General features: G+C 51.7%; 1 protein-coding gene across 1 annotated transcript in view; it reads left to right on the top strand.

The window, feature by feature from the left end:
- The window catches only part of Ablim2 (actin binding LIM protein family member 2), a 126,529-nt gene that overhangs the window by 98,141 nt on the left and 9,321 nt on the right, over positions 1 to 19,067 (top strand). The window contains exons 15-20 of the mRNA XM_052199151.1: positions 1,425 to 1,544; positions 2,431 to 2,483; positions 3,127 to 3,265; positions 11,400 to 11,461; positions 17,448 to 17,502; positions 18,902 to 18,909. Of these exons, the coding sequence (XP_052055111.1) occupies positions 1,425 to 1,544; positions 2,431 to 2,483; positions 3,127 to 3,265; positions 11,400 to 11,461; positions 17,448 to 17,502; positions 18,902 to 18,909 (437 nt within the window). The remainder of the gene's footprint in view (positions 1 to 1,424; positions 1,545 to 2,430; positions 2,484 to 3,126; positions 3,266 to 11,399; positions 11,462 to 17,447; positions 17,503 to 18,901; positions 18,910 to 19,067) is intronic.

Raw genomic sequence — 19,067 nt, 5'->3', positions numbered from 1 at the left:
GGCAGGTGCACATTGCGCCTGGGGAAGGAGAGGATGGATACCAAAGGGCTGGGTGGCCGAGGCCCAACATGATGAGGGGCAGGTAGATAAAGGGCTGTGTGCATGAATGGATGCATCCATGGACAAAGGAATAGACCGAAGCAGACAAAGAGAGGTGGGTGGGTGGGTGAATAACTGGAGAACGGAAGATATACAGATGGGGTAAGTAGGTAGGTAGACAGACAGATAATAGATGGCTTAGTGGGTGGGTGGGTAGATAGTTTGTGGGAGGATGGATGGAGGAATTGATGATTGGTGTATATGTGAATAGATAGATAGATAGATAGATTGATTGATTGATAGATAGATGATAGAAAGTTAGATAATAGATGATAGATAAATAGATGGTAGATACATAGATAGATAATAGAGAGATTGATAATAGATAGATAGATAGATAGATAGATAGATAGATAGATAGATAGCTTAGTGGGTGGGTGGATGGATGGATGGATGGATGGACAGATTGATGGGCAGGTTAGTGGAGGATACATGAGGAGATGTGTGAGTTAGTGTCTGGGTGAATAGGTGGATGAGCAGGCAGATGTGTCAGTGGGTGGGTGGAATGTTAAGAGAATACGTAGGTGGAAATGAAGACATGAACAGCCAGAGATACATGTATGTGGCATGTCAAGGAAGGAGGCAGATTGCCTCCACGGTTGACCTCTTGCCTGTTCCTAGCATTGCAGACCTGTAAGCTGCCCTCCATTTCCTCAGACATTATCTTGCCTGGTGCACACAAATTAGAGGGGTATGGTGGTATTTTCCCACTTTACAGATCAGGAAACTGAGGCTCAGAGTTGTTACAGAAGCAACCTACCAACAGTGCAAAATGCCTGGTGAATTTGGCTCTGGCCTGGCAAACCTGCCAGTTTGTAGTCTTTGCAGGGGACCTTGTTAAGTCTCCACAGAACATTCCCCTCAGCAAGTGGAGGATTACTATGGAACCCTGAGTGGCAGTATACCAGAGCGTGTCTGGCTAGTGTGTTATCTGTAGCTATCTGAAATCTTGAAAAATCCTTGGCCGGGGCTACCAGAGTGGGATTTCACATCCTGAAGAGCACCTGGCTGGAGCCTCTGGCACAGGGGACAGAGCTGTCAGAGCTCAGAGTGGCCACAGCATGCTTTGTCCCTGTACCTCAGTCAGTGCTGCTTCTCAGTGTCAGCCATTGCCTGAGCAGCAGAAGTCACACTGCCCACGTCTCCTGGTGCCTCCCTATTGGCCTCTGGATGTGGAGACAGCAGAGGGTTTATTTTCAACTAAAAAAAAAAAAAAAAAATCAGTCTCTCATATTGGGAGATACAGAAGCCACTGGGGGAGACACAGAGTCAGCGTGTCTAGAATGGAAGTACTCAGTCTTCAATTTTGGCCCTATCTTGTCAAGGTCCTGTAGCCCAGTCCCCAATGTCCAAGCTCTCTGGCCTGGTGTCAGTTTTGTCCTTGGTGGTGCAGGAGGCAGGGCGCTCCAAGAGACGGGCGGGGCTGAGCCCACCGCAGGCTGCAGGTAAGAAGCCCGTCTGCTCTCCTCCCCGAGCTCAGCCCTAGCTGGTGAGGATCCCAGGGCTTCCAGAAATTGCTGTGTGCACGGGTCTGGGGTAGATCTTGATAGGTCTCCCTGCACTGACTGGATCCTGAAATAGACCAGCATGCCTTGTGTGGTTTCTTTGTTTACTCCTGGGAACAGGGTCAGCCCTGTGGGACGACACAATGTTGCCAAGAGTCTTCTTGGTCAACACCCTGCTGTGGGGGTGAGCTCATCTCTGGGCATCCTGTCACTCTGCTGATTCTCAAGGGCTTCTACAGTGGCTGAGCTGGGCAGACAGCTCAGTGGGACAGGCAGGGGAGAGCCTGAGTTCATGCCACTCTCAGCCCCTCACCTCACTTCATGCTGGTCTCAAAAGTGAGGCACCTCCCTGGGCCTCACTCAGTCTCTCCATCTGTGAAATGGGGCAAATCTCAGTTTTGAAGAGTTGGTGATGGGAAAGAAGCAGTGATGCCCAAGAAGTGTGCACCTGTGTCCAACACCAAAGCCCCCGGGGCCGAGACCGTCTGTCCTTTCAGGGTCCCCACCACCACCACCACTACCAAAGGTCAATAGTATGTTCATCAAATGCCAAGTGGCTACACCTGAGGATGTGGCTCCATTTCTCCAGGTTGGAGGTGTGGCTAGAACTAGAGTGAGGTGGTACTTCGCTCAGGACACGCCCACCTCCTGGGCCACAAGCCCCTGAGGAGGAGGCTGCTCTAGTGTGTCATCCTTCCAGCCTGTGAAAGGCATTCATTGCGTTGTCCTTTTTGTTGATTTTCCCCCACTTTTGAGCATTATGTAAAGTATGGCCCCGGGACAAACACAGGGCGAGCTGCCTTTACAGAGTGGTTTTCCCTTCCAGCCGCCAGGCGACTGGACGTGGAGGACAGCAGCTTCGACCAGGATAGCAGGAAGGTAAGGAGGAGATCACAGCCCTGCGGGTGGGATGGCCACTCCGGTGGGTCTCCAGCCCTTCTCTCGCTCTGCTCCTGGAGTCCCAGGAGGACCAAGGTGGGAGCCACACCCACCCGCCTCCTTTTACACTCAGTATGGGCACGTGCTCTGCCTGCCAGTGCCCTGTCTCTGCTGGGCAGCCAGGTCATGGTTCTGGGACTGAGGAGATATGAGCACTGACTAAGAAATAACCCCGGTGCATTCTGGGTATTTGGCATGAAAGTTCTAGAACAGCTTGGCAGGTGTTTTGTTTGTTTCTGTTTTGTTTTGTTTTCATTTTTAAATGAATGGCCGGAGAGTTGAATGTAATAGACTTCACCGGCATACCTCTTTCATGTGGCCAGTTGTAAAAGTGGCCCCGAGAGGATGTGAGGGCCAGACATCACAGCAGCAGGCTGTAGGCAGCATTCGGCCATTTCTCCAGCTGCTTCATGAACTTTCAGAATGAGATGCCGTTGATGGTGAGACTGGTATTAAACATTTGGCTTCTCGCAATGGAGTTGGCTTGTGGGTTAGAGGTACAGAGCTACTGGTGGGTTCTTGTGAGATGTTTTCACCATTGCAGAGGACCTCAATGTTCCTATAACCTTCTTTTCCTCTGCAGAAGACAACTTGGCTGCTCCTCAAGGGAGATGCAGACACCCGAACTAACTCTCCGGACCTAGACAGCCAGTCGCTGTCCCTCAGCAGCGGGGCTGATCAAGAACCTCTCCAAAGGATGCCAGGGGACAGCCTCTACTCACGTGAGTGGCTCTTCTGAAGCACACCGGAGACCGCCAGCGAAGGGCCCCTACTGAGTGGCCCCCCAAATCTCAGCTTTACCCCCCACCCCACAAAAAACTAAAAAGCAAGTGACAGCATGTGACCCCAGCATTTGGATGACAGAATTGACAGAAAGATTGCTGTGAATTTGAGGCCAGGCTGAGCTACATAGTGAGACTCTGTCTCAAAAATAAAACTAGAACAAAACCAAGACCTCTCAAAGAACATGCAAATGTGAATCAAGCCAGGTAAAGATCTGAGCCCTGGCCTCACCACCTCTTCCCCCCAACCTCCCCCCCCCCCACCCCCCACCCCCCGCAGGGATGTAGCTAGCTAATGTGTGCACAGCGCCCCCTCGTGGCTCTCTCGGAGCAGGCAAGAAAGCAAAGAGAACAGGTCCCAGGGCCTCTTTTTCCCTGTGGGCAGATGTGGTCATGGTCAGGAGGCAAGCACAGACCTGGAAACTGGTACAAGGCACTGTCCTGGTCCCTGTAACATCCTGAGAAAGCACTTGAAGGGTCCTAGGAACTATGGTCCAACGTCACGGGTGACAAAGCTGGCGTATGCCTTGCCTTGCGGGTGTTGTGAAGCCTGGCTTGGGGATGATTTTCACGTAGGGAGAAAATTCCCATCCTGTTGTTCCCTGAAGATGCAGCACAGGCATCAGACAGGCTCAGTCTCACACAGAAGCAGCCTCTGGTCTAAGCTGTGCAGGAGGTTGTTTTCCATGCCTGTGGCAGAGGTTGGAAATAGAGGTAACAGGAATCTATGGTGTGAGACAGCAGAGGGAACCCCTGGCTAGCATCATGGTGGGACCGACTCTGAGTGAAATCTGGGCTCTCTGCTCACTGGCTTATGACAGAAGTCAGAGTAGCAGCCCTGGCACTCGGGTCACCAGACACTGAGCATACGAGCATGCTTTGCCTGGCCAGCAGTAGACAGCATGACTGTTCTTCCGACCCTCATTCCCAACCATGCCTGGCACTGTTTAACCCATAGGCACAGGAAGGGCTCTGCAGGGGAGGGACATGGCGATCAACTGGAAACTGGAATGTTGTTGTGTGTGGAGTCTGTAAACAGGTAGTGTCCCTTGTGATCTCAGAGCATACCCACAAGGCTGACGTCAATGTGAGAAGGCACACCAAGTGGCCCCATGGGTCTAGGTCTCCTGTAGGTTCTTTTGGGGAAGAGCTAGCTGAAGGCATGGTAAGAGGAAGTGGGCATTCCCTCATGTATCCCTCGTCTGCTGGGATGGCTACAATAGCATCGTCCCTCAACTCTCTGTCCGGGGCCTTAGCACCAGGTGGCTGTCTCATGCTGGGTGTGCGCATGTGCTTTGTGGGACTTTGGTTTGGGCAATGGGTGCTCCTCCACAGAGGAGAACGTAGGCGTTGCCCATAACCCTCGCCGCCTTGTGTAGTGCCTCTGGCATCCAGGCATTAGCCGGGGACCAAAGTATAATGCTGATATTTCAGGATGGTATTTTTCAGTGTTTGGTCCTTGCTCTGTTAGGGGAGTTCCTGGTTCCATTCCTATGGCTTCAACCCAGACTCCTCCCCCCTCCCCCCCCCCGCCCCCACTGGAACTTATGGACTGCCTGAGTCTTGGGACTGAGGGAAGCAGGACACAGCGTGGGAAGGAGCCGAGCTGTAGATGGGACCTCTTGGGGTCCCTGCTTTGGAGGTCACCATGCTGTGTGGCCTGTGCTTGTATCTATACCTCTCTGTGGTACTTTCTCATCTGCAGGTGCTGGTACGGGGTGTTCACCCCAGGTACTTTTGAGTGTGCTGGTCCCTGGGAGGCAGGCTGTATCAGGTGTCTTCACTGGCCATCCCCATAGTGACAAGGACTTGTATGTCAGCCCTTTCCTCTATTGCATCCCCACAGCAGGCCAGCGTGAGTGGTGCAGACAGGAAGCAGCTGCTACATGCATGCACTTGGCCTGTCGGAACCCAGCCCCCATGCTGGCACCCGAGCCACAGCTGGAGGCGGGGTCTGCACAGCAGAACCTTTAGTGAGGGTGTGGACGACTCTACCTGCCATGAGGCAGCAGTCATGACTACATCCTCCTGCCTCCGCTTCTCTCCTGGTGTCCTTGGCTTCATGTCGCCAGAACAGGAAAGCCACAGGGTCTAGCATTGCCCCTGTGCCTTTACCTCATTCCCGGTGTGCTGCCCTGTGGGACTGCTAGGTAGAATACATTTTATTATAGATGTGTTTCCCAGCTCTGTGGGAGTGGTCATTCATAACTACCCGGGTCTGTACAAAAGGGGACAGGGTTGGCTTTTGTTGTAAGAGGAGAACCTTCTCAGAGTGAGATTTGATGCCCTGAGTCCCCTCCCCTAGCTTGCACTCTGTGGACACATGTCCTCTGGATTCCACATTCCTGATCTTTTTTGTCCTATCCTCTCTTTTGGGGTCCCTTACTTACACGTGTGAGTACAGATGTGCACACACAGAGACGGGCATGGTAGTCAGAGATCTGGTGGTATCATTCAAGTACCTGGGCCACAAAAGACACGACCCAGGGTCGCAGAGGTTCCTAGCAAGGCCCCAAAGTTTTCAGAGGAGTAAACCCCGGCTTTATATCACCAGGTTGAGAGGAAGGTGGGATGAGGGGGCTCAGGGTAGCTTGGGCTTGGAGACAAATGAGACTCTCTGACTTTATGATTCAGGGAGTACAAGGGGAACCTCTCAGGGGCCACTTCACTCTAGACTGCCCTGTGTCATTGACATTAGTGTTACCTCTGTGTCCTCCTGCATGAGGCCCTTGTGGAATATGGAATGGCGGATGTGCCAGTGTCTGCTGATTAGCTCACTGTCCTCTCCTTGAGCAGCAGCGGCAGCCAGCTGCAGGGAGGGAGGGAGGGAGGGGGGAGGGAAGGAGGGAGGGAGGGAGGGAAGAAGGAAGGAAGGAAGGAAGGAAGGAAGGAAGGAAGGAAGGAAGGAAGGAAGGAAGGAAGGAAGGAAGGAAAGGCCACCACACTTTGCCCTCAGTCTTTGACCTCTGGAGAGTTCTTGGTGAGAAAGAGTTGTCCCTCGTGCCCTTGTCTGTGGTTGTAAAGAGCAGGCTCCTCCTGGCCTGTCCGTCTCCTGGGAATACTGAGGATGGCAGCCAAGCAAACACCCCGTGGTAGAGCTGTGGCCGAGAACCTAGGTGACAGAACCCACAGGTATCAGAACTGGAAGATGTTTGGCAAATCAGGGTTCAGACAGACAGGAGCAGTCCAGTCACCTAGCACACAGACCTTGAACACCTTCAATGTCCCAGCCCTGTTCTGGGCAGGGGACTAGAGGTGGGCCTGACCTGTGGAGCTACAGGGAGGTGGGGCCTGTGATATGTGAAGATTGGTAGCTAGCGCATACTGGGAAGGGTGCCATGGAAATATAAGAAGTCCTCATGGAGACCAGTACCCAGCAAGATGTGATCCTGGAAGCAAGGGATTCTTGGGAAGGAATGAACCAGCCGAAGTCAGATGCAGGGCTAACAAACTGTGTGGCCAAGGTACTGTTACTAGTTCCCGCCCTACCCTGTGCAATGACAGCCCCAGAGGATTTAAGGTTTCTCCCATGGGACCAAGTTGGCTGAAAGGTGACAGGAAATGGCTGCTAGCATCTGTGTTAGAGAAGTACTGGGCAATGCAGAGTACACATGAGGGTTTGTAGATTGGCTTCTGCAGAGCCTCAGGGAGGGAGACCCTGGTATAGCGGGAGCGAGACCAGCTAGACACAAGATGGGAGCAGACATGGCTTCCACGAAGATCCAAAGGCTACAAATGTGTCCAGGATTGACACAGAGCACTGTATCTGTGTCTGTCCAGCTAGTGGAGCCCCAGCTAGTCACTGCTGTGTGACCTTGGGTCCCTAACAAGCTGTGATGGTATGAAATTCACTCATCTACAATCAGACTGATCCAGGACCATCGCCTGTAGGATGAGATTCCTGGGTCCTCATGCAGGAAGCCTGGGCATGCAGTCTCCTGAGGACATCTAGGTGGAACACCCAGCTGTGCAAGCTAGAATGCAGTGAGCCTGCAGCCACCTGCAGCCACCTGCAGCCACCTGCAGGCTCAAGCCTGTCCCACTGGCTTCCCCAGCCTGAAGCTAGGCTGCCCGGGGACATTGAGTCCTGCTGTTCAGAGCTGAGAGGACATACCTGCCCAGAGCAGGCCCTGGCAGTCATGTCCTGGAGCCCAGTGAAGGGATGGTGACCTGCCGTGACTTGCCAGTTGTCAGAGGAGTGTCCTGGGATACTATGACAAGCTTGCACCCTTGTGGCGCAGCTTCCTCCCACTGCGTCAGGAACTCTTTTCTCCCAGTCACTTGTCCTGAGTGTCTAGTAGTTGCCCTGTCCTCTTAGAGCCATCCTAAAAAGACCAGAGCCAAGAACCTTGTGCTCAGAGCTCCAAGAGAAATCAGCAGCATGCTTCACAGTGGCCATGGATGGCTCTGGAGAGCTGGTGCAGCGGTGTGTAGTTAGGCAAAGCATAGGCCTAGCCCAGGAGTTGGGGCCAAAGGGCCATATATAACCTAGGGTCACCCACACACAGCTGTGAGCTTGCTCAGGGTCTTCTGTCTTCTATACCTGCCTCTCCCTTTACATGCCCACCTCTCTTTCATGGTCCCACTCTCTTGAAGGCCATCTGACCTTATCAGACATGCAGGTCCCTAGAAGACCTGCTTGGGCCATTTGACCTCATACAGGTTACTTGACCTCCCTAGACCTCAGCTACCTTGTGTTCAAGGCCCAGAGGCCCCTGAGTATGGGTTTGAACCTTTGGATGTGTCAAGGGGTTTTAAATACAAAAGCTATCTACTCAAGTGCACACAGGACACTGGAAACTTCAGTGTAAAATCAGACAATGGCAGCTCCCTCCCTAAGACAGATTAGCGGCTCCAAGGACAAGACCACCGTAGATGCACCTGTCTGGCCCTCCCTGCTAAGCACACCTAAAAGGAGGAGGCTATAGCAAACAGCCACAGGTGGGCAGGGGGAGAAGGCTGGCCACCCCGACAGGGACAGGGTATGGAGACAGAGCAGGAGGCCAGCAGAGAGGAGGCCCAGGAAGGTGATCTTTATGTACCACTAGCTTTTTCTGCCTCCCAGATGGTGGGACAAACACACAGGCAGCTGTGGCAGAGACTGGAGGGCGGGTGGGGGAAGGGGGGAACACCATTGACCCTAAGCAAGTCAAGAAGAACGGAGTAGCTTCTTCTCCGCACTCTGAAAACCAGTCACCATAGGGACCAGTCTGTATGCCAGGCTCTGAACACTGGGCCCAACGGAACTGTGGCTTGCTAAAATGGAAGACTACATAAGACCCCATTTTTTATTAGAACATTTGGATACCCAGGATGCAATCAACAATGACTCACAGCACCCAGAACATGGCGGTAGCATCTGGCTGAGGATGAGAGCGGACTGGAACAAACACTGGCCAGAACCGGGATTGGTGTCAGCTGAGGAGTCTAAGATATGTGACAGCAAGATGCTCCAGTGAGCAGTTGTGTCGAAACTGCAACAGAGAAGAAGACTCACCAAGGAAACACAAATTACTTTAAAAAGGAATCAGCTGAAAACTGACATTGAACTGAAAAGTGAAACAATGTAAAACCCTGTTGGAAGTGTTCAGGACAGAATGGCTGACTCTGACAGAATGACTGACTCTGACAGCATGCCCGAATCTCCATTCCAGTCTGGACAATGGTGAGAAGAATAACAACCACGGGGACCTGGAAAACGCTCTTTGTGTCTTTGAATTCCCAGGAGGGGAGAAAGAATGGGTCAGAAACCCTCAAAGGAACAATGACTGAAATTCTCCCAGACTCAGCAGAAGTCGTAAGCCTGCAAGATCAAGAAACTGAGTGAACCCTGATCAACCAAAAAAAAAAAAAAAGCTAAGGTTTAAAAAAAAAACAAAACAAAACAGAAAACCCAACTTCTTGAAAGTATGCAGTGAGAAGAGCACTGTCATCTACAGGAAGCAATAGTTGGTGGCTTCCAGCTACTTGTGGAAACTCCAGAACAGGAAGCAAGTGGAATGTCTTCCGTACTGAAAGGAAGGCCTGCCTGTGAGTGCTGCATTCAGTGAGAGTGTGCTTCTGGGAGGGAGGGACAAGGACCTTTTCAGAGGAAGGAAACTCAGAGGAGTTGTCCCCTTAAGGAGTGGTTAAGGGACCTTTTCCAGAGAGAATGCGGCAATTTCAGGCACTTGGAACCTCAGAAAGGGTTTCCCTCAGAAAGCCTAGGGATAGGAGATGGGTGGAGTACCATGGCCACCCACCCTTCTCGTCTCAAGATGCTTTCTTTCTTTTTTAAAAATCCACTTATGTGTATGGGTGTTTTGTCTGCATGTGTGTCCGTACACCATGTGCATGCTGGACCCACAGTGGCCGGAAAAGAGTGTTACATACAGCTGTGAGCCATCACGGGGCACGGGAAATCAAACCTGAGTTCTCCTAACTGCTTCGGTCCCATCCTCTTGGCGTTTCTTATGGCCAGGGCCGAGAGATGATTCAGCAGGTAAACACATTGCTTCTCCTGTAGAGGACCAGAGCTCAGGTGCCAACACCCACTCTGGGCAGTCTACAACTGCCTCAAACTCCAAGTCCAGGAGATCTGACCTCTTCTTCCTGCCTATGGGCACCAGCACAGACCACACCCTTACCCACTCCCATTCCCACACACATACCCATAACTAAAAAGACAATGACTGTTTTTTGTTTGCTTGCTTGCTTTTGTAATGGACCAGCTCTGTCTGGGATGGCTATAAGGACTGGGGGACATGGTGTGACCTATGGAAATAAGATTGTCACTGTGTATGAGAGGTTGACCATTGAGCCTGGGGAGGCTGTGTGCTGTCCCCTGACTAGCATCCCAGAAATACAGTTGAGACATTTGCTGTTCGTGTTCATCCAGAAGGCCTGGAAGGCTTGCAGAATCATAGATTCTGAAGCAGTAGGGTCTGGGTGGGGCTGAGAACCCAGCCAACAGGCAAGTTCTTTATTGCTGCTGGCTCCCTCTTTGTGAAGCACTGTCAGCTAGCACTGCAGCTAGCAGAGGCTCCTGGGTCTCCACAGTGGATCCCTTGGGATGCCGGAAGAGACTTTGTGTATAAACTGGGAAGCAGATGTCTTGGGGAGGGACCCATTGGCTTTGAGTGAGGAGGTCTCAAGCCCTTTCTCTGTAAAATGCAAGGAGCCCACTGTGCATGCATTAGCCTAGGCCACAGAGAGGCAGGAAAAGCAAGACACGGCCCAGCAGCCTGGCCCAGCCTCCTGTCTCCCAGGTCTCTCCTGCTCTGTGCCTCAACTAGGACTTCATGATCCAATGAGGTTCCTCTGCTGAAAGAAATCTGATAATAGTGCTCTTGAAGTTAGACCTGGAACCATCTCATGGTAACCTGGTGGCAAATGAGTCTCTCCATGCTTTCAAATGGTCCCCAGTTGAGGTCCTTCGGGCTCTGTGAGCCTGCAGGAACCTGGCATGGAGTGCCTATTCTAGCATTCTCAGCAACAGGGCCAGGCAGGGTGGGCAGGCATCTCTGTACCTGCCTCATGTCAGTCCTTGGTGTGAATGGTGAGTTATGTAGCTCGTGCCCCCTCCGAGCCTTTCCCCAGCAGCCCAGCACCTCCCGTGGCATTTGGCCCCACACTAGAGGAGCAAGGGTCCCTGCATCTCTGCCTGGCCCATTCTATGTCAAGAGATGCTGGTAATCCCTATTTGAATTTGAGATTTCCCCAAACCTCAAAGATCCCCAATCCTGTGTGGCTGGTGGTGTTCTGTGGTGGCCACCAAAGGATGGCACAGTCCTACACAGCCTAGGAGGTCCCAAGTCTGGGAGAGAAGGTAGTTAGGCGATGTGATACTGAGGCTTATCCTGAATGTGGGTACCAGCTGGGCTGGGCCCCCAAATAGGAATGGTGTGCATAACTGGCTCAGGTATCACTCTGTGTCCTGGGGATAAAAGGTCATAAGCAAGGCAGGCAGATTATCTTTAGGGGCCTCTGATTGTTGTCACCTGCCTAGTCCTGTCCCTCTGCTGGAAGTGTCATGGGCCATGCCTTCCCCTGGCCGGGCTGAGTGCGTGACGAGGCTGTGCTGTGTCTGTTACAGGCTTCTCTTATTCCAAACCTGGCACTCTCCCAGGACCCGGGAAGAATGGCCTGGACCTCCGGGTAGGTACTTGGACCCTCCCTACTGGTGGGGCACCACTAACCATCACTTGCTGCATACCTGCACTGATTCCCATAGCTTTGTGACCTCACAGCAAGGAGAGGCAGGGATCCTGCTTGCCTGCCTGCCTCTGCCTGATGTTCTGCTAAAGATGCTGCCACTGTAGCTGTTTCCATGGCTAAAGTGACCAGGCCACGCCCAGCTACACTCTGCTGTGCCCCAGAAGCTGAAGAGTCCCCAGTGTGTAAGGCAGGGGAGCTGTAGGTCACCCAGAGTGACTAGGGCTGCTTTGAGATGCTCTTCAGTCCCACACCCTTCCATGCGGCTAGAGCCAACCAAGTCTGACATGTTCCTGTGTCTATGGAGCTGTGCCCATCCCATGTGCTAGCATGTGGTCTGTGGTTGGTTACTGGGATGTGCATTTATCCTCTTCTCGGCCTTTAGATACATGAAGGCAAGTGCAGCCTGATTGCCCAAAGAGAGCCTGGCATGTGCCCTGGTCCAGTGCCCTTTAGGAGGAACCTATAGCCACATTGTCTCTCAGCAAAGATCTCTAGGTTGGGGTGTCCTAATGATTCAGAACCCCCAAGCTTCATCTAGCACAGAACCCCAGAATTCTCTATCACCTAGAAAAATTTTCCCAGTGTCAGGAAGTTATATATAAGTCAAGATAATCTACTTCTCAATAGAATGAAATGACGTGTGTGTGTGTGTGTGTGTGTGTGTGTGTGTGTGTGTGTGTTGGAGTGGTCTTAGCTGATGTGAACTCAGGGCCAACTGTCTGAGTTATCCTTCTCTCTATGGGACACCCCCACGACCAGGGAGGCATCTCCAGGGGCCACAAGCATCCTTTGGGGCTAGCCATTGCTTTCTCTACCTTCTCAGGCTCTGATTTACTGTGCTTCTGTTCAGGACCTAGATTCAGGGTGTTCCCCATACAGGCGCCTCTGCATGGATGGACTTTAGAGATCATGGGCCTTCCCTCCCACTGACCGTCCTTCCTGCTCTGGAATGGACCTTGCATGTTGCGTGCCTCTGAGTTTTCTTCCGTGGAATCTGTCTCCCACAGGGAGATCAAAGGGGCTGCAAACAGGACTCCTGTAACATCAGATGTAAGACCCTCCACCTAGAGTCAGGGGTATAGGGATATGGGAACTCTGTATGTCTCTCTAGAAGGTTCTCTTTCTACCTGGAACAGTTGCTCTCTAAGCAAGGGGCCCAGAGGTGCCAGTGTCCAGCTTAACCTAGCTAATATGTCCCTCCCATTTAAGTCAGGTCCTAGGGGTTTGCTTTGTGATTGAGAGGAAAGTAATGGCTCTGGGCTGTCTGCATGCCCAGCCTGTGTCCAGTCAGCACTCTAGGGGAACACATAGAAGGCGACCACCTGGGAGAGTCTCAGCTTTCCTGTCACATTGGGGAGTTTCCATGTCTTGCAGCGGTCATGGTTTCTACCAAGTCCTCTTGAGAATAGGTGTTCTGGGCCATCTTCCTCCTGGAACTATTGTGAACATCATCTTAACTCTCTGCAGGACGGAGAGGCAGATCTTATATGTACTAGGGAGGAGACAGTAAGCATACCTAAGTGCCCTGGGCTTGAACTTCCAATGGTGGAGTTCATTCTCACAAGAGTTCTGACTTTCCACTTGGCTCTTGGATCCCTTGTTTCCTGCGCATGCTCCTTCCCATCCCCAAATACCTGCACATCTATCCATGCATCCTCAGCAGAGGGCTGGCTATTCAGTCACCTGAACAGTCTTTTACAGCCATGCCCTTCTCTCTGGAGTTCCTGCAGTGCTTGCCCACAAACCTTTGCAGTGACCTGCAGTGCCCCAGACTCAAATCATTCGTTGGGTGTTTTGCTAGCACAAAGGATTCGGGGGAAGAGGGGACTCTAAGTCAAAGCAAAGATTTGGTGAGAGCAAGATCCAAAAGAGAGGGAGGCCTCAGGAGAGAGTCCCATCAAAAGCAAATTGCACTGCCTGAGAAGAGCTACCAAAGCATAAGTCGATTTCCTAACAGCGAAGGCTGGTTAGTTGTGACCACGACCCTATTAGAGTGTCCCTCATCTGAAGGGACAGAAGTTCTCCCAAGTCCTGCTCCAAGAGGGTTTTGTCACAAAGACCTAGTGACCCCAATGTTATACATGTCAAAGGTCATGAGAATGTCTTGATACCCAAACCTGCCACAGGAGGAAGGTGGTCATGGTCCAACAGACTAGCAGCCACCTGCTGCAGGTCTCCCTTTAAATAAGTCAGTGATGATTGACCTGTGCCGCCTGGCCCGTCCATAAGAGAAGAGTGACTGGCCACCTGAAGGTCCTTGAGGCAGCTCCTTGGAAGAAGTCCCACTTGGAAAAATGCCGATGTAACCTGTAAACAAACTAAATTCCAGCATAAGAAACAGGCTGTCAGGTTGGATTTTAAAAACAGGAAGATACACACTGAAAACATATCCTTAACAAATAGAAATAATAAGAAAAGATTCACAGTGCTGTGACAGTGAAATTAAGTTTCAAATAGATAATATATGAAGAGAGAACAGGAACAGAGAGCACCAGTGTGTCCCCGAGAAACAGCGACAGAGCTCAGAAACTTAAAGGCCCCAAACAACCCAGCAGTCACAGACAGCTTATGTAGGTGCCTTGTGCAGTTGTGAAATCAGACATAGATCTAGTAAACAGGAGTCACCGAGACTACAGAGTAACTTACCCACAAGCTTGAACCAGTAGATAAATGCAAAACCTTATTCATTTTGAATCTAGTTTCCATGTGTTCATAAACTCCAAAAATGTTTATGTCCGCTAAACATGGTGATGCACACCTTTATCCCTGGCACTTGGGAGGCAGAGGCAGGCTGAGGTCAGTGGGTTCAAGACCAGCCTCATCTGTGTAGAAAATTCAGCCTGTGTAGAAAATACATGGTGAGACCCTGTCTCAAAAAAATGTAAGTTTATATTTTTAAAGTGTTTAAAGAGACAAAGGGACCAGGAGTTTAAGACCAGCTTTAGCTCCAAAGTGAGTTCAAAGCTAACCGGGTCTCTATAAGACCTGTCTCTGAAAGAGGCATGGAACAGTGGTTGGAGGATGGGGTGGTGTATCTGTGACTATAGATCCTCGGCTGAGATCCTGGAGAGAGTGTGTGTTTGGATTAGAGAGCCCTGAATTCAGTCATCTTGAAGCAAGCTCTGTAACTTTCATAGTTTTTATTTCCTAGAACTCTTGAAGGAGGGAAACATGGTTCTTATATCTGAGTGATTATAAGAACACATATGACTATGAGATCTTTCCCTGATCTCATAGGTAATGGTTTCCACATGAGTCATGACTTCAAAAGCAAGCCCCCAGTCCCTCTTCCACACCACCGTCTGCCGAGTCAGGCCTATGTGGCTTCAGCAAGGAATTCACAGCAGTGGGTGTGGGTGGTCATGATGTCATTCCTACTAGCAACCAGAGTGCAATCTTGGAAAAGCAAAGCCCATGGGTTCAAACTCCTACAGCCCTGTGCATTGTCTGTGTGAACCTAGCAAGATGCTTGACCCCCGTGAACCGTGGCTGTAAAGCCTCGGGCTGCTTCCCGCCTCGTGGGGTGCAGCAAGGTTAGAGAATGTGTCGGTAGAGCTGATGAGTGCCCAGATGGGGAAGGTAAATAGCATGTCACTTTTAAAAACCCTGGCACTCACTGAGAACTTCGGAGGAGTTGGGTGGGGCGGGGTCTGGCAGTGCAGCCTTGGGCTGGTTCTTGCAGCTCTGCTCTAATGCTGGACCTCCCAGAAGGTGAGCCTAAGACTCACTTGCACTGAGTGGTCTGTAGAGACACACGGGGCATAGACAGCCACTCTTTCTGCTCTAGACCAGTTCCTCCATTTGGAGACTGACCCACTCCCTATCCTTCCTCCTTTTCCTCAGACTCAGATGGCTGGAGGGAGAGCTCCTTTTGCTTGTTGGCACTGGTGACTGATTGCTTGTGATATGAGATTCCAAACACTAGGTGGCAGCATTCCTCCTTCGCATCAATCTGTCCTGGCTGCAAAGGTGGGGCCAAGGCAGGATGGCCTCAGTTTGCCCCAGAGGCTCCCTGACAGACATGTGTGCCTGGGATGCTGGTCTGAGGTTCAGAAAATAGTCCCCAAAGCTGTTTTTGAAAACTTCTGAGGGGAATTGGTGAAGGTGGGAGGTCCTGGAGAGTTACTGACTGATGAGAAGACCCCTGGCTTGTGGCCCAGTAGGGCAAACTAGGGTAGAACTCTAAGATTGAATCATTGAAGTCATGTTCAAAACCCAAGTCTTCTGGACTTGATGGTACATGCTTTTTAATCCTGGCAGTGGAGAGGCAGAGACAGGCAGATTTCTATGAGTTTGAGGCCAAGCCTGGTCTACATAACAAGTTCCAGACCAGCCAAGATATCTCAAAAACAAACAAAACAAGAAAGGGAGAGAAGGAGGAAGGAAGGAAGGAAGGAAGAAAGGAAGGAAGGAAAGAAGGAAGGAAAGAAGGAAGGAAGGAAGGAAGGAAAGAAGGAAGGAAGGAAGGAAGGAAGGCCGGCAGGCAGGCAAAACCATGCCCAAAAATCTGTGGTAAGCCAAATATCAGAAATTTTAACCAAAGGTCCGTTCCAACCCCTTGTCTATATACACTCACCCTCTCAACAGCCAGTCACAGCCTGCTGGATCCAGCTCTGAGGCAGGAAGGAGGTAGCAGCCTATCTCTGGGCTTCCATTTCCTTGTTTCAGATGAAGGGTTTTAGTGTGTGGCGTGTCTCTGCTTCCACATTCTCTGGGGTGTGCAGCCTGCTCACAGCTTGTGACCCATTTTCCGCCTACTTTGTCCATCGGAAGCAGTTTCCTTGTAACTGTATCTGCAGGCCGAGCAGAGGGTGCCTCTACCTGCAGTGCTCTGCTGAAATGCAATCCCTGGAGCCTGTTCCAGAAACTCTTCCCAACAGCTCTGACCCTGTTTTAGTCCCTGGACTTTGCTGGGCCCCGGGATGCCGTCAGATGTCCTTCAGGGAGCTCAGCTTGCTGCACAATTGGGGTGTAGACAACAGGTGTGGCAGTAGCAGGGGTCAGAGGGACAGGGATGGCACAGCCCTGTGGGGGCTCAGTGTGCTTTGCAGTGGCAGGGGTAGCTGGTACAGATGGGGTTTCCACGTGGGTAGAAGAGAAAGGAAAAAAACCCTTTAATGACAAAGATGGTTCTGAAATGACAGTTTGTCAGTGACAGCCATGGGCAGTGGAGAGCAGAGCCTGAGTTAGGTGACAGTCAGCTGCCCACATCCTGTCTAGAATATTACTCCTTGAGCATTAAAATCAGAGCAAGGCCACTCTGTCCAGTGTACTAGGGGCTTCTGGACATCAGGATCCTTTAGTGAGCCTGGAGCTGTGGGGGTGCCTATGGTTTCCAGAGGGAGGCAGGGGTCCTTATTGTCTTAAAGCACAGACATTGGTACTCTGGGCTGTGTAGCTGGGGATACAGAGAGGACAGTGCATAGCCCCCAGAAGGCAGTGGCCAGTGAGTGCCCCTTTGCCATCTTATAGGCACAGTGAGACGGGGTGACTCTCAGGTCTACTTAGAGTGTGGGAACAGCAAACTGAATCTACTTTTCGCAAGGAGGAGCAGAGATACCACAGGCTATATCTCTGTCACAATATTAGTACTGGAAAGGGTGCTGAACTGCGCTGTAGGCCATACCAGCTTCAGAGCAGGGCCCAGGCACCAGAGCTCATGCTTAAAGGCAGGGCAGAGTTAGGATTCAAAGGCTTCTGAGGCAGGCCTGAAAGCCAGCAGCCATGCAGGGCAGGTATCCTGGCTGTTCACTTTCCAGCGTTCAACATTAGGGGACAACGTCTGTTTGTCACCTAAACCTGTCAAATACTCTCCTCCCCCAGCTGTATGAGGACCCAGAATGCACTGGGGGCTGTCTGCCAGCCCCCTACTGCCCGCCCCATGCAACCTGCCTCTTGCCGGTCTCTCTCTCTTTCTCTCTTCCAGAATGCCAACCTGGCCCCTTGTGGAGCAGACCCGGATGCCAGCTGGGGCACGCGAGGTACTCACAGTGGGGCCCCCTGTGGGTCTCTGGCTAGGCCAGAATCACTAGCAAATGTTTACCAGTCTCATTCTGAGACCACCCCTCCGGGACCTGCTGGCAGAAGGCTCTGCACCCTGGATGAAGGGTCCCTGGAGGGGACCCTGATGACCCTCGGCTCTCTCAGCCTGTGCTGCAGGGGCCTGTCATGACTTTTTAGTGCTGTGCACCTCTTGGAGTACAGCAGCTCTAAGCAAACAGCTTCCGGGGCCTGAGCTGAACAGTGCAAGCCAACCCCAGTTTCCCCTTATCCACTATGTGTCTGCTGACATATATGTGAGTGGCCAGCTGGTCATGTGACAGGCGCTCTGCTCAAGGCCTCTGAATAGGGTCCTGCACTTGGCCATGCTCACTGTTACCCTCTGGAATGCTGGAGACCCGGGGATCTTGCTCTTGCATACCAGTTCATACACAGATGGCAGCATCCAGTCTGCTCTTGAAGCGGTTGTCCTAGTCTCCAGCCACAGAGCTGGCACTCCAGAGTCCCAAGTCGGAAGACCAAGGCCCTGCCTCATATAGGCATCTTCCTTCCAGAATGATTTTGAGGACCAGATTCTAGTGACCCTCCCTGTGTGTATGGAGCCCCGCCCCTGCCATTCATACCGCGTTAGCGTCTCTCTGATACCTTAAGTCTAGAAGGAGCCGTACAGAGCTTGGTAGTTTCAAACGGGAAGCGGGGCATGGTGAAGAGGGCCTGGGATGGGGCTCGGCTGGCAGAGTGCTTGGCTCACGTACCCTGGACGTGATCCCCAAGCACCCCATACACGTGATGGTGTATGCTGTAATCTAGCACTTGGGGTGGGAAGACAGGAGAATCAAGAGTCCAAGGTCACCCTCAGCTATACAGTAAGTTCAAAGCTAGCCTAAGCTCAGTGAGGCCTTGTTTTAAAAAAAAAAAGAGGAAGAAGAAGAAAGACAATAGAGACAGGGGACTGTGGTAGAGGGGTGGAGGGATACATCTCGCTAGAGGCATCAGACTCCACAACACCCCTCAGAAAGTTTCCCGGGAGAAACCCATTGCTTGTCTGGGTAAACTGAGACTGGCGCCTTTCTCAGAGTAGCCACCGAACAGCACCAGGAAAGATATCTCCCAGTCAAGAAGCACAGTGCCGCTCCACAGCTTCCAGTGTGGCCTGCAGCCTCCTGGCCATGCCTCCTGCTCTCAGTTTTCTGTGGGAGACCCTTGGAATCTCTTAAAATCCAAGACCAGAGTCCCATGAAGGCTGCTTAGGGGACCAGAGCCCAAGCACGGCCCAGCTGACTGGGGGTGGGGGCTGCCCAGAAAGAGGATTGCTCTCATCCTGGGCATGGCTTCTCTTGTTCCTAAGTCAGTCCTGTGGTCTCTGCTCTTCTCTTACAGAGTATAAGGTAAGGGGCCATCTTCACTGCTGCCGTCTCCCACCTCGCTGCAACTGCTCAGGTTAAAAGATGCTTTTGGTTGCGTTTTCTCTATGAAATGAGCATGCCCACAGCCCACACAAGTATGTATCCGGGTTTGCCTTTTGGTCAGCTCAGGGGTAACTGCC

This window comes from Apodemus sylvaticus, chromosome 11 (genome assembly GCF_947179515.1).
Source record: "Apodemus sylvaticus chromosome 11, mApoSyl1.1, whole genome shotgun sequence".
Lineage (NCBI taxonomy): Eukaryota > Metazoa > Chordata > Mammalia > Rodentia > Muridae > Apodemus > Apodemus sylvaticus.
Note: the sequence above shows the minus strand (reverse complement) of the source record. Positions and strands in the feature narration are given on the sequence as shown.